Here is a 15,915-nt window from a genome sequence, read left to right as displayed (position 1 = left end):
GGGGACCGGGCGGGGACGAGCGTGTCAGGGGCGGGGTGTGCTCGCCTGTGTGTATGTGAATATGTTTATGAATATGTGTGTGAATATGTGTGTGAATATATGTGTGCACACCCGGGTGGGTGCGTGAGCGTGTGCACGCACGTGTGGCACATGCATGTGCTCTCCATGCGGACGGGAAGACGCGCTCGGATGGGCTGAGGGTAAGCGAGGGCAATGTGGGGAGTGGGCAGGGGAGAGGTGAGGTTTCACAGCACAGGGAAAAGGAGTGATGTCTTTGACAGGAGAGAAAATGAAGGAAAATGAACTATGTGCTTACCTCAAGCACATAGTTCAAGAAAATCATGGAATTGGCAGGTGCTCGCAGAGAGAGTAGAGAAGGCAAAGAATCACAGCAAACACCCGTGTATGCACAGCCATGCACGATTTCATTCTCTGACTGTCTTTGTGGACAGGGTAATGCTATCCATATCTCCCTGCCTCCAACCGTGCCATGTGCCTGGGCACCGAGGCCACTCCAGGGCCACCAAGCTGCTCCCAGCACTGTCCCTGCCATTGCTGGCCACTCCTGCAGGGCCAGGCTCGAGTCCAGCATCCCCAGCTGCAGGTGGGACAGGTGCTGGCTGCGAGGCAAGGAACAAGGACAAGCACAGCCTGTGCTCAGCACACCCCAGCGTGGATGAAGCAGCCTGGTGGCACTCTGATGGCACTGTGACCCTGCCAGGTCACTGCTGGTCAGACACTCTTGGGCTTCTGGCTGCTTTGACTCGGTTTCCTGACACAATATAAACCTGCAAAGGGAAAAGGGAGAAGCCACAGATCTGTTTTTCCAGGCTCTGATCCCCATTTCTCCACCTGTGGTTTTGATGAAACGGCTGCAGGTGGGGAGAGCTGCTGAGGGGAGCTTTGCAGTGCCTGGCTGGATGTAGGGGTGACTCTCTGCACTGTCCTGGCTTCACCCCCTCAGATTTGCACGGCAACAAAGTTGTCCTGGTGTTCTGGTTTAGGAATGACATTCCCCAATTAAATGCTCACATTGAAACATCCCAGACCAATTGCTCACAGCCCTACCCTCCCCCGAGGCAGGCTGGAGAGGAGAATTGGAGGCACAAAAAGTAAAGATCACACAGGCTGAGATAAGAACAGTGTGCTAGAAACAGCAACGGGATGTAACCACAGCAATACCAATAACAAAGTGCACAAAACAGACGAAAGATCAAACCGCAAACACTGGCAAAACAATGACATCAACAAACAGGCCCAGTGGCCTGAAAAAGAACAAGGTAACTCGGTGGTGTCAACACCCCCCTTCCCCGCTCCGCCCCGCGCCCCGGCCCTACCCGTGGGGCCGCCCCTTGCGCTGCGGTGGAGCCGCCCCTGCGCGGAGCCCTCCGCGCATCCTCCCGTCCCCCGGCAAACATTCCATCCCTCCGCGCATCCTTCTGTCCCCCCGTGAACATTCCATCCCTCCGCGCATCCTTCCGTCCCTCGGCAAACATTCCATCCCTCCGCGCATCCTTCAGTCCCTCGGTAAACATTCCATCCCTCCGCGCATCCTCCGTCCCCTGGTAAAAATTCCATCCCTCCGCGCATCCTCCCGTCTCCTTGCGCACCTGCCATCCCCTCCCGCAAACGCTTCATCCCTCCCCGCGCACCCTCCATCGCCCCGCGCATCTCTCCGCGCATCTCTCCGCGCATCTCTCCGCGCACTCCTCCATCCCCCCGCTCCCCCTCCATCCCTCCGCGCACTCCTCCATCCCCCCGCGCATCTCTCCGCGCCTTCCCCCGCGCACTCCTCCATCCCCCCGCTCCCCCTTCATCCCCCCGCGCATCTCTCTGCGCGTTTCCCCGCGCACTCCTTCAAGCCCTGGTCCTCCTCCATCCCCCTGCGCATCTCTCCGCGCACTCCTTCAACTCCTGCTCCTCCTCCATCCCCCCGCGCATCTCTCCGCGCGTTCCCCCGCTCCCCCTCCATCCCCCCGCTCCCCCTCCATCCCCCCGCGCATCTCTCCACGCGTTCCTCCGCGCACTCCTCCATCCCCCCGCGCATCTCTCCGCGCATCTCTCCGCGCGTCCCCCCGCGCACTCCTCCATCCCTCCGCGCATCACTGCGCGGGGATGGCGGAGCGGCCGCGCTTCCTCTGCGGCGTGGTGGAAGGTGAGTCCCTCCGCGGCCGCGGACTCGCCCGGGCACTGCAGGGGCTGTTCCGATCCACCCCAAGTGAACCGGGCACGGGAAGGGCCCCCCGGGCTGTGGGAGAGGTGGGAGCGGGGCCCTTGCACAGAACCCATCTCTGCCGGGGGTTTGGACTGCCCGGAGAGCCCTGCAGCCACCCCAGCAGAACCGAAGCCCCCAGAGGGGCACAGGGATCCTCTGCTCGGCCTCCAGAGCTCTACTCTGGAGGGATGGAGGAGAATAAGGGATGGAGAAGGATAAGAGATGGAATGGGACAGGGAATGGAGGGAATAAGGGATGGAGCAGGACAAGGGATGGAGGGGAACAAGGGATGGAGTGGAACAAGGGATGGAGGGGAATAAGGGATGGAGAAGGATAAGAGATGGAATGGGACAGGGAATGGAGGGTACAAGGGATGGAGGGGGACAAGGGATGGAGGGGAACAAGGGATGGAGAAGGATAAGAGATGGAATGGGACAGGGAATGGAGGGGGATAAGGGACGGAGGGGGACAAGGAATGGACAAGGGATGGAGGGAGATAAAGGATGGAGCAGGATCAAGGGATGGAATAGGACAAGGAATGGAGGGTACAAGGGATGGAGGGGGATAAGGGGTGGAGGGGAATAAGGGATGGAGGGAGAAAAAGGATCAAGCAGGGCAAGGGATGAAGGGGGACAGGGGATGAAGTGGCACAAGGGATGGAAGGAAACAAAGAACGGAGCAGCACAAATGGGACAGGGGATGAAACAGGACAATGGGTGGAGGGAGAGTGAACTCCTTGTGAACAAGGGGTTCTTGGCTGCCCTGGACTTGGGGCAGTTTCTCGGTGTGTCCCCCCTGCCCGTGGGACAGCGGGGCAGGAGCTGTGCCCAGAGCTGGCCAGGGAGAGCTCTGTGCTTCTCCTTCCCCACATCCCCAACTCCCTCTGGAGCTGAGCACCCACCAGGCAGAATCATCTGCCTGTGAGGGCATCATCCCCCTGTGAAGGGCACTGCCCTCTGCCTCACCTGAGAGGAAGCAGGAGCATGCAAATAAACGTCAAATAAACAGGAAATGCAGGGGTGGAGAAGCTGCCGTGAGTCAGACGTGAATCATTGATATAGTAGAGCTGACCTGGGAAAGAGGGCAGGGATGATGCTGGCAAATCCATTCCAGGAGAACTCTGCTGGCAGGGTGTGTGCAGGACTCCTTGCCAGCCCACGCCAGCTCACAGCAACATGTGCTGTGAAAGTGTCACTTGCAGGGGCCATACAGGGATTCTGGGGACCTCGCTGGGATCTCAAAATAGCAAATTATTTACCACAGAAATAACTTTTTTGGGGTGAAATGTTTGCTGGGATTCTCGAGTGGCCACAAATTTGGCCTCATGCACAGTGGGATGTGTGACCATAGCAAGGTGACCATATATTATTTTAAAGTATATGGAATAACCATGTAGGTGTTCAGGCAGGTAGAAAATCTGTCTGCAGAGAGAAGACAGATGGAGAGGGGGTGTTGCTGTGGTGCAAGCCCCCTCACCATTGCCCAGGACTGGTGCTGGGGGCTGCAGGGTGGGCTCCTGCAAAAGGGAGACCAGGGAATGGGGGCAGATGAGCTCTGGGACACTCAGGTGCTTTGGGAAATGCAGGTGACACTGGCCTTTCTCCCAGCTTGATGGAGTCAGTGCAGCCTGCCCCTGTGCTCCACCCAGTTTTGGGAATGCTGTCATTTCCCAAGTGTCTGTTCCCCTTGGCCCTGACTGCTGGAAATTGCAGTGATTGACTCCAAAGTTGCCCACGATGCAGAGAGAAAGCAGGAAGATACCTTGATGGCCAATTGCCATCATTGTCCAAGACATAATGGATTTTCTGTGAGCCTTCACGTTGCATCTGGCAGATCTTGAAGAGAATTTAAGTGGCTGAAAGTTCTTCTCTTGCTAAATCTCAGGTCTGTGCTGGGACTCTGACAGGTTCCCTTTAACCTCCACTTTGAGGAGCTGCCAAATCTGCATCTCTCCAAACCCATTTATCATCCTGTCCCAGGGGAAGGGGTTTGTGTTCCTCTGGATATCCTTTCTCCCTGGCTTTGCAGACAGCTCTGCACCTCCCAGATCTTCCTACATGCAGAAATAGGACGTGGTCCCAGCAGCAGAATGGGTGTGAGACTGTTCCCAGACTGTTCCCAGGCACTTCCCAACTGCATTTTGCCTTTTTTTCTGTCCCTTTTACAGGTTTCTACGGGAGACCATGGTCAATGGATCAGAGGAAACTTCTCTTTCAATGGCAAGTACCCTGAATTTTCCTCTCTGAAGGTGCAGGTGGCAGTGTCCCCCTGTCCTGGGCCAGACAGACAGACGGGGATGGAGGGACGGACACGGTGGTGCTGCCACCAGCAGGACACCAGGTGGGAACGGAGGGCACCTCTCCATCCCAAGCAGGGGGTGGCTGCTGTGCCCTCAGGCTGCCATCCCTGCCCGGTGTGGGTGGCCCTGCTGTGTCCCCATGTCCCTGTGGCACAAGGATGTGCTCAGGGTCTGTCACTGGGATGGGAGTTTTCTGTGCAGCTCCTCTCCAAGCGGCTGCTGCCCATGCACGGGGCTGCCAGGACCTGCCACCAGTGACCTGGGGCTCTGCAGGGCCTCCCGTGGGCAGTGCAGTGGTGACAGTGTGGGCAGTGACAGAGTGCAGGGAGCAGAGATACAGGTACAGAATATGGAAGGAGAACAAGCTGTGATGTTTTAAAGTACCTCAGGAATGAGAAGGTCTTGTCTGGTGCTGGACTGGGGTGTGTTCACGTGGTGACACGTGAGGGTGACGTGTCCATCGGTATTTTTCTTACCTGGAAAGAAACAAAATAAGGGACTTTTATCATGAGCTACATGAAGTGCTTTCTTCTCTGTTCACCATGGGAAAATGTAAAGCATTGTCTGCTGAGGAGGATAAATAAAACCAAATTAATATATCCGATGGTTTCCATACAGAAGTGCCAAAAGAGGGAGGTGTCTACCCTCGCAGGGGGCACATCCTCACATCCTACTGGTGTCTGACACAAACCTTAGAGCTCAGCACTGGGATTACTGGCTGAGATCTGCCTCCAAGAGCCCATGTGGAGCCTGGCTGACTCCCTGCTCTCCCTGCACAGGCTGCAGCGCCGGGGGCTGAACTGCTACATGTACGCGCCCAAGGACGAGCTGAAGCACCGGCTGCTCTGGAGAGAGCCCTACACAGAGCATGAGGCAGGTAGCGGCTCTGCTGGGCCCCTCGGGGGGCTGCAGGCATCACAGGTCCCTGAGGGCAAAGCACGGGTCATGTCCCAGCTATTTCCACCCTGCCAGGACCTTGCCCACTGCAGGGAGGCCCCCAGACCTTGCCAAGGACTCCCAGACCGTGCCCATCATATGGAATTGCCTAAACCTCTCATGTGGGTCTCAGGCAATGTGCTTGAGTATACCCAGGCCCACAGACCCTTGTCAAAAGTCCTCTGTGTCCTAAGGGAGTGGAAATGGTCCTCCTGGAGCCTCTCCCCTGCCAATGACCTCAGCTCCTTCCTTTCACAAGGAGTTCACTCTCCCTCCACCCATTGTCCTGTTTCATCCCCTGTCCCATTTGTGCTGCTCCGTTCTTTGTTTCCTTCCATCCCTTGTGCCACTTCATGCCCTGTCCCCCTTCATCCCTTGCCCTGCTTGATCCTTTTTCTCCCTCCATCCCTTATTCCCCTCCACCCCTTATCCCCCTCCATCCCTTGTACCCTCCATCCCTTGTCCTATTCCATCCCTTGATCCTGCTCCATCCTTTATCTCCCTCCATCCCTTGTCCATTCCTTGTCTCCCTCTGTCCCTTTTCCCCCTCCATTCCCTGTCCCATTCCACCTCTTATCCTTCTCCATCCCTTGTTCCCCTCCATCCCCTGTCCCCCTCCATCCCTTGTCCTGCTCCATTCCTTGTTCCCCTCCATCCCTTATCCCCCTCCATCCCTTGTTTTGCTCCATCCCTTGTCCCATTCCATCCCTTGTTCCCCTCCATGCCTTATTCCCTCCATTCCCTGTCACATTCCATCTCTTATCCTTCTCCATCCGTTGTTCCCCTCCATCCCTTATTCCCTCCATTCCTTGTCCCATTCCACCTCTTATCCTTCTCCATCCCTTGTTCCCCTCCATCCCTTGGCCTGCTCCATCCCTTGGCCTGCTCCATCCCTTGTCCCCCCTCATCCCTTGTCCCCCTGCATCCCTTATCCTTCTCCATCCCTCATTCCCCTCCATCCCTTATCCTTCTCCATCCCTCATCCCCCTCCATCCCTCATCCCCCTCCATCCCTCATCCCCCTCCATCCCTTATCCCCCTCCATCCCTTATCCCCCTCCATCCCATGTCCCCTCCATCCCTTGTCCCACCCCACAGTGCCTCCCAGCTCTCACAGGCCCGCTGTGCTCTGTCCCCAGCCCGCATGAAGTCCCTCATCGAAGCTGCCCAAGAGCAAAGGGTGGAGTTTATTTTTGCCATTTCTGCTGGCCAGGACATGGTGTTCTCCAGCGCTGGGGACCGGCTCCTGCTGCAGCAAAAACTCAGGCAGGTACCGTGGGCTGTTCCTTTATCCCACTGCTCCCAGGCAAGGGGCACGTGTGATTTTTATGTGTGGTTCCTGTTCCTTCATCCCACTGCTCCCAGACAAGGGGCACGTGTGATTTTTATGTGTGGTCCCCGTGCCCACCCCGTGGCTGGCATAGGGTGTAAACCCCTCCTGCTGCTGCACAGAGGGACCAGCTCTGGGCTGCCCAGTGGCCAATGTGCTGTCCCTGTGATGGTGACAGAGAGCTGAGGGCTCTCTGGGGCAGGAGAAGGACCAGCCAAGCCCCACAACTTGCTGGGCAGCACCCAGGGCTGGCACAGGCTGGAGTTTCCTGGGTCCCCAGGGAGGGCAAAGAGCTGCTGGCATGATGGGGTTGCTCCATGGGCAGCTGCTACTCCCTTGGCACTGCCCAGGCAGGAGCTGCCCCACGCTGTGCCGTGCCCAGATGCCCCTGTCCAGCCCCCTGGGGCTCTCTGCTGCCCGGGGATCCCAGCAGCCCCTGTCTGTGCCCACAGGTGGCTGCCATGGGGTGCCGCTCCTTCGCGCTGCTCTTTGACGACATCGACCCCTGCATGTGCCAAGCTGACAGAGATGTCTTCCCCTCCCTGGCACAGGCTCAGGCCTCTGTGGCCAACGAGGTGTACCAGGAGCTGGGCCAGCCCTCTGTCTTCCTCTTCTGCCCTACAGGTATTGCCCACAGCCCTGCAGCCCCAGCTGCCCAAACCGGGGAGCCCCCTCAGAGTGGGGTGCCCTGTCCCTGCTGAGAGCTGAGTGCCCTGGCAGCCCCCACAGCTCTCCCTGGACTCCTCACCCTCCCAGGTGTTAGAAATGGAAATTTATTCAGCCAAATTAAAAATAAAAATAGTTTTATTAGCGGTCAAATAACACGAAAAAAAGTGCTGAGCCCAGGGATCGACCCTGGGTGTTGATTCCTGCCTCAGCAGAGGTTTTCCTCCATGCCCACACCTCCATTCTGGCACAAGCGGTTTTTATAGGGAAAATTCCACCTGAGGCCAAGATTTCAGCACTCAGTCTTCCATTCAAAATCCATAGGTTAATAAGATTTTCTTTTTTGGTGATGAAAAAGAACAATTCAGTGTCAGGAGTTGTTGAATCCCTTGATGAAATTTATGGGAATGCTGCATTCACATGGATCTGTCCGAGGATTTCCATGATAGGATTTCCATGAGATCCATCCATCAGTGCCTGGGGGTCCCATCTCTCAACAGCCACATCCTTTTACTTGTAAATCGGGTTTCAACATACACCAGGTTCCGCCTGCGAGGGGGGGGGGGGGCTTCTAAAATGAGCATAATCTAACAAATATCCAATATTACACATTTCATACAGGGAATGGTGCGAATTATCTTCACTACACATAACACAGGGGAGCTCTGACCATCTCAGGGCTAGACTAGGACTAGTCCATGATGGCAGCAGCCCCTCCTCTCCTGGCCCCCAGCTCTCAGGGGATGCTCTGTGCTCTCTCCTCAGAATATTGCAGCTCTCTCTGCTCTCCCAGCCCCAGCCAGTCCTGCTACCTGCAGACCATCGGCCAGGAGCTGCTCCCAGGGATCGGTGTCATCTGGACAGGTGAGCAGCAGGGTCAGCTCTGGGTGTGTGTCTGCAAAGCCTATGGTCACAGGCTGTCCTGCTGTGGTGCCTCACACTGGGGTGTGCAGCCCCAGCCAGGCAGGGCTTTGAGCTGGGGGTCTGCTGTCCTGACTGGGGAGCGTGGCTGTGGTGGCTGCAACCTCATCTCCGTGTCCGTGTGTCCCTGTTGTGTGCCCCTCCATCCCTTATTCTTCTCCATCCCTTATTCCACTCCATCCCTTGTCCTGCTCCATCCCTTATTCCCTCCATCCCTTGTTTTGTTCCATCCCTTGTCCTGCTCCATCCCTTATTCCCTCCATTCCCTGTCACATTCCATCTCTTATCCTTCTCCATCCCTTATTCCCCTCCATCCCTTATCCCCCTGCATCCCTTATTCCCGTCCACTCATTGTTCCATTCCATCCATCCCCTGTCTCCCTCCATCCCTTGTTCTGCTCCATCTCTTGTGCCCTCCATCCCTTGTCCCCCTCCATCCCTTGTCCCCCTCCATCCCTTATCCCCCTCCATCCCTCATGGACCCTGTGGCCCACGTGTGTCCCTGCCCTGATGCCCCAGGCCCCAAGGTGGTGTCCCAGGAGCTCTCAGCAGAGCTGCTGGAGGAGGTGGAGGCTGTCCTGAGGCGCTGCCCCGTCATTTGGGACAACCTCTACGCCAACGACTACGACTGCAGACGTGTCTTCCTGGGCCCCTACATGGGCCGTGCTCCTGGCCTCATGTCCAGGCTCCACGGGCTGCTCCTCAACCCCAACTGTGAGCTCCAGGCCAACTTCATCCCCATACACACGCTGGGCACCTGGTTTCAGAGCGAGCTGGGCAGCTGTGCCCACCCTGACCAAGCAGGTACCTGCCCCCCGTGCCCAGGCAGCTCTGCCAGCCCAGCCCTGCACGGAGCCAGGGCTGCCCAGGCTGATGAGCTGCAGTTCCTCAGGCATGGAGGGAGCCCTGGGGGACAGCCAAGGTGCTGAGGATGGAAGCTACAGCCCCCAGGAAGCCTTGGAGCTGGCGCTGCGTGAGTGGGTGGCCGAGATAAACCAGCAGGCCTTGGAGCCAGGTAGGCACAAGCAGCAAATCATCATCCCTCCATCCCTGGAGTGCTGGAGTAGGGGTGAGGAAGCCCCACCCTGCCCATCTGGAGGGTCTCTGGGGCTGGTGTGGCAGCAGGGCCGTGCATGCCATGCTGGGCAGGTGTGGGTGTCCATCCTGCCCTGGCTGCAGCCTGGAGAGGGTTTCCTTGGCTGGCAGAACCAGAGTTTGGGCCAGCTCTGGAAGGAGAGGTCAGCCAGGGGTGAGTTTGTTGTTTTGCAATGTTTGCCTCTGCAAAGCCACAACCTCACCAGCCCCAGGGGCCTGAACTTGAGCCCAGGGTCCTGGCAGCTCAGCCCCTGCCAGCTCAGGGATGGAGGTCCCTGGGCAGTAGTTTCCATGCAGGTGCCAAAGGAGCTTCCCTCTTGTTCCTTTCTGGCAGGAGGAAGGACCCCAGGACACCCCAGTGTGAGCCTCAAGGGAGGAGCAAAGCTGCAGCCTGGCACAGCAGGAGGACAGGAGGTCACTCCTGACCCTCAGCCCCACAAATCTGCTCCTGGGGCAGATCCTGAGCCCTGTGGGGTGGCACCAGAGGAGGGGTGCAGGGAGGTGACCTCAGAGCCTGAGAGGGACAGTGGGAACAGGACACCCGCTGGCCATCAGCAGAGCCCTGCAAGGGCTGGGGAGCAGCTCAGCCCAGGGAGCTGTGAGCCCTCCTCTGCTCTGCCCAGCGTGGCTGGGAGTGCCCAGCCTGGAGGAATCCCAGTGGCCACCAAGACCCTCCCCAGCCCAAGCCCCAGCAATGGGGCCAGCACCACTCAGAACATCTCCTTGCCCACCAGTGACGCCAGGCCAGGGGATGGCAGCCCTGTCCAGTCTCCCAGCAGCACCCAGCCTGAGGCCATCAGGACTGATGTGCCCCAGACACCCCCAGGACCTGAGGCTGGTGCCAGCCCTGCTGCCCCAGCCCCACTGATGGATGAGGTTGGTGCTCCAGTGACCCCAGAGGAGGCTGGGCCTGGCCCCATGGCACCACTGCCCCCCAAGGAAGCCATAAGCAGCTCCCCAGCACAGGTGACCCCAGAGGAGCCCAGGACCAGCCCCACGGCACCAGTGACCCCAGAGGAAGCTGGGCCTGGCCCTATGACCCCCAAAGATGCTAGGACCAGCCCTACAGCAAAGATGACCCCAGAGGAGCTCAGGACCAGCCCCACAGCACTAGTGACCCCAGAGGAGGCTGAGTCTGGCCCCATGACCCCCAAGGAGGCCAGGACCAGCCTCACATCACAGGTGACCCCAGAGGAGGCTGAGTCTGGCCCCATGACCCCCAAGGAGGCCAGGACCAGTCCCACATCACAGGTGACCCCAGAGGAGGCTGAGTCTGGCCCCATGACCCCCAAGGAGGCCAGGACCAGTCCCACATCACAGGTGACCCCAGAGGAGAATGAGTCTGACCCCATGACCCCCAAGGAGGCCAGGACCAGCCCCACATCACAGGTGACCCCAAAGGAGGCTGGGCCTGGCCCCATGACCCCCAAGGAGGCCAGGACCAGCCCCACATCACAGGTGACCCCAGAGGAGCCTGGGCGTGGCCCCATGACCCCTAAGGAGGCCAGGACCAGCCCCACATCACAGGTGACCCCAGAAAAAGCCAGGCCCAGCCTCACAGCACCAATGACCCCAGAAGAGGCTAAGTGTGGCCTTATGACACTGACGACCCCAAAGGAGGCCAGACCCAACCCCACAGCACCACCGAGCCCAGAGGAGGCCGTGTCCAGCCCTACAGCACCACTGACCCTGGAGGAGGTGCGGATGCTGGTGGAGCTCTTCTACCTTCCCTACCACCACGGGGCTCTGGCACAGCAGCTCCTGGAGCATTTTCGGTGGCTGCGGGCGAACAGCCTCAGCGTGGGGGTACCGGCCACAGCACCTGATGCCTGCGGGGTAAGACCAACCCTGGGGTGGCTGCTGTGGGTGTGTGTCCCCTGGGAGGCTGACAGAGAGTTGGTGTGTCCCCAGGGCACGCGGTGGCGAGGCCGGGCTCAGTCCTTTCAGCTGCTCTGCGCACGGACGTGCCGCCTGCACAGCCGCCTGGTCAGCACCGCCAGCAGGGCGCTGCTCTACGACCTGCACCCCTACCTCTGGGACATCCGCAACATGCTGCTGGCTGCCAGTGCCTTCATCCTCTGGCTGGGTACGTGGCTGATGCCAGCCCTGCCAGCCTTGCCACCCTGCCAGCTCCTGTCACACCCAGCCAAACCCAGCGGTGTCAGAGCGCCGGGATGCTGCAGCACAGGGGCACAGCTGGTGCTTGTTCTCTTCCCCGAGGAGGAGGTGAAGTTAGCTGGGACCCACCCCAGAGATTTGGGGTTCTGCTGTGCAGCTGGCAGTGCCAGGGTCCCTCCTAGCTCGCCTCCCTGTGAGATTTTTTCTGCTGCTCACTGAGCACCTCGCCTCCTTTGCAGATGGTCACCTCCTCTGCGAGCCTGACCCCAAGGGCACCTGGGGGAGCTGCTTTGGCTGTAAGTACGGGCACTGCCCTGGCTCACCCACCTGCCTGGGGAGGTCTGGCTGCTGCCCCACATCACCTCCAGCCCCACAGAAGCAGCCAGAACTCACCATCAGCCTGCCCTTCCTCACACTCATCATCAGGCCACCCTTCTTCACACTCCCCATCAGCCTGCCCTTCCTCAGGCTCTGCCTCCAGGAATGGCCCTGGGAACGCTGCCAGTCGCTGGAGCAGACCTTCACCATACCTCACAGCCATTTCTAGGATATAGTTCCTCAGCCCTTTTATCCCAAAGACCCCTTAGCCTGTGTAGCAAAAGGGTTCTGGGAGCTGTAGTGCCCTGGGTGAGAGGTGGGGCTGTTTTTTGAATGCCTGTGCATCACTTTGCACAGTTTTCCTCTGGTTTAGGGCTCCCTGGTTGCTCTGTGGGCCTTGTGAGCTCTCACAAACCGAGAAGCATCTTTTTCTTCACTTGACAAGTATCTGTGTCCTGCTGCTTCCAGGGTGCCAGAGTATCACTGCCCCGATGCTGCTGGGGAGGGATGCCGAGCCCTGGGCACGCCGTGGGGGCCTCTTTGGAGAGCTGCAGGTGAGAGTGTGCCTCTCCCCCCTCGCTGTGGGGGCTGAAAGAGCCATGGGAAGGCAGCATCCCAACCCTGCTGCTGAGCTGCTGCAAACTTGGGAAGGCAGAGCTGAAGGCAGAGCTGCACCCGGCCTCTGCACCTCAGCTGTGGTTCCTGGGGTTTCAAGAGTCTCAGAGTCCTTCTCCTGCTGCCTCCAGGATGAGGTTTGGAGGCAGGATGAACTGATGGGCTCTGTCTCTTCCAGGCACTGCTGCCCGTGGGGAACAGCTGTGACCTCTTCTACCATCCACCTCCACTCTTCCCATCCAGCCAGCTGTACCTGCTGCGCCCGCTGCTGCCCCTGGACAAGGTGGGAGCTGTGGCATGGAGGGGGGTCCTGCCAGAGCCTTTGCATGCCTTGTGCTGCCCATAAAATGATGATTTACAGGCTGAGCTCCCAGTGTGGGGGTGACACAGGGCAACTCTTGGGGTGGAGAATGTGCTGCAGTCTCAGCAAACCCTCCTCTCTGTGACAAGGGCCTGGGCAGAGCAGGAGAGGGAACCCCCTCAGCCATGGATAAACCAGCATCAGGGCAGGGTTGCCAGGTTGTGGATGATCTGAGCAGCCCCAGTGCTGATCTCCAGCACTGGCTGTGAGCAGATGTCAGGAAAAATCCAGAACAAGACAAGTCTGGATGACATCTTCCCGCAGCCTTCACCAGTCTGCAGCTCTGGGCACTGCCAGAGCCTGTGGGGATCCATCTCCAAATCCCTTCTTCAAATTCTCATCTAGTTGATGGGGTGATTCCCTGCTGCAGAGCAGCAGTTTCTGTCAGCTGGGACCTGCTTGGTGCCAGCCCCCTGCTCTGACATCCCAGCAGCTTGATGGGATGGGGAGAGAAAAGGAGAATCTGCATATGGAGGGACAAAATGTTAAAGGTTTCCCATGTACCTGCAGCGAGCAGCCCTGTCCCTCACCCTGCTCCTCTCCAGCTCAAGGAAAGGCTAACACCACAAATCCAGCCACCACAAACACAAATCCAGCTCATCTGCTCAGGCTGAACCTCAACAATAACAATGTTGAGAGGAAGAACCAGCTGAGCCCACTGGCCCATTGCAGGAACAGGCACAGCAGGGCATGGTCCTGCCTCTTGTTTTGGGTGATCAGGGCAACCTCCCCTTTCAGGAACAAAGCTTTTATCAGAATGTTTGCAGCAGCAAACTCAACTGTGACCAAGGCAGACATTTGGGGATGTCCTGCTGTGCTCAGGCTCTCTGGAGATCTGAGTTTCAGGGTTGTTTTTGGTGCCATTCTGGCTGCTCTGAGTGTGCTCCAGCAGCTGTGCCCGGGATGCCTGTCCAGAATGGCAATTTCTGTGCTGTGGCAATGAGCCCGAGGCCAGCAGAAGGTGGTGGCTGGCATGGTGGCACAGCAGGTACAGCCAGGCCTGACATGGATCCGGGTCTTCCAGGGAGAACTTTACCGCATGTGCCGGGAGAGTTTGGACTGTGATCCCAAAGTGGCAGAGATCCTCGTGGCCCACCCGGATCTCCTCGGTGACAGGTGAGATGTGGCCCCTCTGAGGCTCCCTCCTGGACACGGTGCAGGGCTGGGGAAGTGAGGAGATGATCTCTCTTGTCATCCCTGTGGGGACCCCGTGGCTCCCAGTGGCCTCACTGGGAGGGACAAGGAGGGACATCCCTATGCTGATGTCCAGCATGGAGATGGAGGATGGTGGCTGGAGGCTGCATCCCCTTGGCTGAGGGGTCTCAAAGGGGTGGTCAGTGTGTGCTGGGTGCTGAAGGAGGAGGCTGCTCTGAGGTTTCCCAGGAGCTCCAGGCTCAGCTCGGCCGTGCTCCCGCTCTGCCTGGCAGGCTCCTGGGCAGCTTCCTCAGCCTGAGCCCCGAGTACACCTTTGTGCTGGAGGATGAGGGTGGCCCGTGTGGCTTCGCAGCCGGAGCGCTCCACGCTGAAGGCTTCCTGCAGCAGCGAGACAGCAGCTGGCTGCCAACCATACGGCACAAGTACCCCCCAGACCTGGGCACAGGCGGCCCAGCTCTGGGACAGGTGAGGGGACACCTGGAGCAGAGCGGAGCGCAGATGGGAGAGGTAGAGGGGGTTCCCTCACTTGTGCTTGTCTCCCGCAGGATGCCCTGGAGGAAGCAGTGCTCTTCTTCCACTCAGAGCCACTGGCAGTGCCCCAGCCCGTGCTGAGGCGCTTTCCCTCCCTGGTACAGCTGGGCACAGCCCCCCGTGTGCTGGATGTGGGGGCCAGTCGCAGCCTGGCCCTCTGCCTGCTGAGTGCACTCAGGGCCAATGGTGAGCATGACCTCCGAGTGCTGCCCTTCATCCAAGGGCCGGGAGCTGTCCCCTGACAGTGCTCCCAGGCACTGTCCCCTCCCCTTGCACTGGGGGACATGTGGGCCTGTGTCTCAGGGCATCACAGGGGCACTCTGTGACAAAGGGGCAGAGGAGAGATCGATCCCCTGATGGAGGGGGGGTCCCTGTCACTGTGCCCCCAGTCCCAGCACTGGGGTCTCGGTGCCCTGAGCTCTCACCTCCCTTCCAGGGTCACGGGGAGTGTTCTGCCAGGTCAGTGACACCGACCGGCAGCAGCTGAGCTTCTACAGCAAGCTGGGCTTTGTCGCCCTGCCGGTGGCCTGGGGCAGCTCTCCCGGCGCTCAGCTCCTGGGACGACTCCTCTGACTGTCCCAGGCCAGGCTGGTTCCCCAGGCCAGGCTGAACCCCCCCATCCCACACAGCATCGGCCTGAGCAAGCAGGAGCAGAGGGGCACCTCGAGAGGGGACATGGGGGCGAGCAGGATGTCACTGGTGCCACCTCTGTGCCACCCCAAGTGTTGCTGTTTGCTGGGTACCCTCCACCTTTGCTGGGTCTGCAGACCCTCAGGCCTGCAGGAGCTCTTGAGCAGTGTTTGGGTTGGTGGTCCTGGGGCACAGCACGGTGCCTTAGTGCTACAGGAGTGTCCCTGTCACACTGGCTGGGCTGCCCAGCTCTCTCCATCCCCCGTGTGGCCTGAGACTGGGCAGAGGGTGCCGGGGCTGGCTCTCGGCACTGAGGATCTGCTTGTGTGTATGGATTGATCAGGTATGGGATGTGGGAAGGCAGCTTCTTTTTTTGTGCCTGGGGCCTGAGGGAAGCGCTGTCCTTGGCAATAAAGCGTTTGCTGGGCTCTCACCATGCCTCGTTTCTTGGGGGAAAGTGTTGGGGTGCCAGCACATCCCTCTTACACCCTGACAGGCTCTCACTCATCTCACACTGGCTGTTGCTACAGCTGGTCCTGTGTTCCCTCAAACAAAGCAGCACCCCACACATCCGAGCTGCTCTCCGGGAAGGTGCTCCAGCCGCTGGCAGTGTGAGCTCACGCTCCGAGCCCTGCAGGGATTTTCCTGCAGGATGAGACCCTCGGGCTCGGGGGGCTCCATCCTGCCCAGGACAGGCAGGATGACTAAGGGGGGGATCTGTCTAGCTG

At 59.1% G+C, this 15,915-nt stretch overlaps 1 protein-coding gene across 10 annotated transcripts; it reads left to right on the top strand.

Moving 5' to 3' along the window:
- Window positions 1-101: 101 nt before the first annotated feature.
- LOC100217691 (protein O-GlcNAcase) lies at window positions 102-15,620 on the top strand. Of its 10 annotated transcripts, XR_012055481.1 has the most exons (18): window positions 103-200; window positions 4,383-4,434; window positions 5,294-5,391; window positions 6,588-6,718; window positions 7,231-7,402; window positions 8,210-8,308; window positions 8,884-9,168; window positions 9,257-9,379; window positions 9,794-11,295; window positions 11,371-11,545; window positions 11,817-11,873; window positions 12,364-12,449; window positions 12,689-12,793; window positions 13,896-13,987; window positions 14,299-14,491; window positions 14,572-14,743; window positions 14,994-15,361; window positions 15,396-15,620. XR_012055481.1 is itself a non-coding variant. In XM_072927876.1 (17 exons), the coding sequence occupies exons 1-17, from the start codon at window positions 155-157 to the stop codon at window positions 15,128-15,130; spliced, it is 3,522 nt and encodes a 1,173-aa protein (XP_072783977.1). In that variant the 5' UTR covers window positions 102-154; the 3' UTR covers window positions 15,131-15,620. The 10 variants fall into 10 exon arrangements, 9 of the variants coding, with proteins under 9 accessions (XP_072783977.1, XP_072783978.1, XP_072783976.1 ...); XM_072927876.1 differs by having other exon boundaries at window positions 102-200; window positions 9,797-11,295; window positions 14,994-15,620; XM_072927877.1 differs by having other exon boundaries at window positions 6,662-6,714; window positions 14,994-15,620.
- The last annotated feature ends 295 nt before the right edge of the window (window positions 15,621-15,915 follow it).

This window comes from Taeniopygia guttata, chromosome 4 (assembly GCF_048771995.1).
Source record: "Taeniopygia guttata chromosome 4, bTaeGut7.mat, whole genome shotgun sequence".
NCBI lineage: Eukaryota > Metazoa > Chordata > Aves > Passeriformes > Estrildidae > Taeniopygia > Taeniopygia guttata.
The sequence above is the reverse complement of the archived record's forward strand: the minus strand, read 5'-3'. Positions and strand labels throughout refer to the sequence as shown.

Excerpts from the sequence above, each read along its gene's own strand:
- LOC100217691 (XM_072927875.1), top strand. The coding sequence starts at position 155 with ATGTGCTCTCCATGCGGACGGGAAGACGCGCTCGGATGGGCTGAGG. Across the intron at positions 7,403-8,209 it reads CTTCCTCTTCTGCCCTACAG|AATATTGCAGCTCTCTCTGC; the intron begins GTATTGCCCACA and ends CTCTCTCCTCAG. Across the intron at positions 12,450-12,688 it reads GCCTCTTTGGAGAGCTGCAG|GCACTGCTGCCCGTGGGGAA; the intron begins GTGAGAGTGTGC and ends TGTCTCTTCCAG.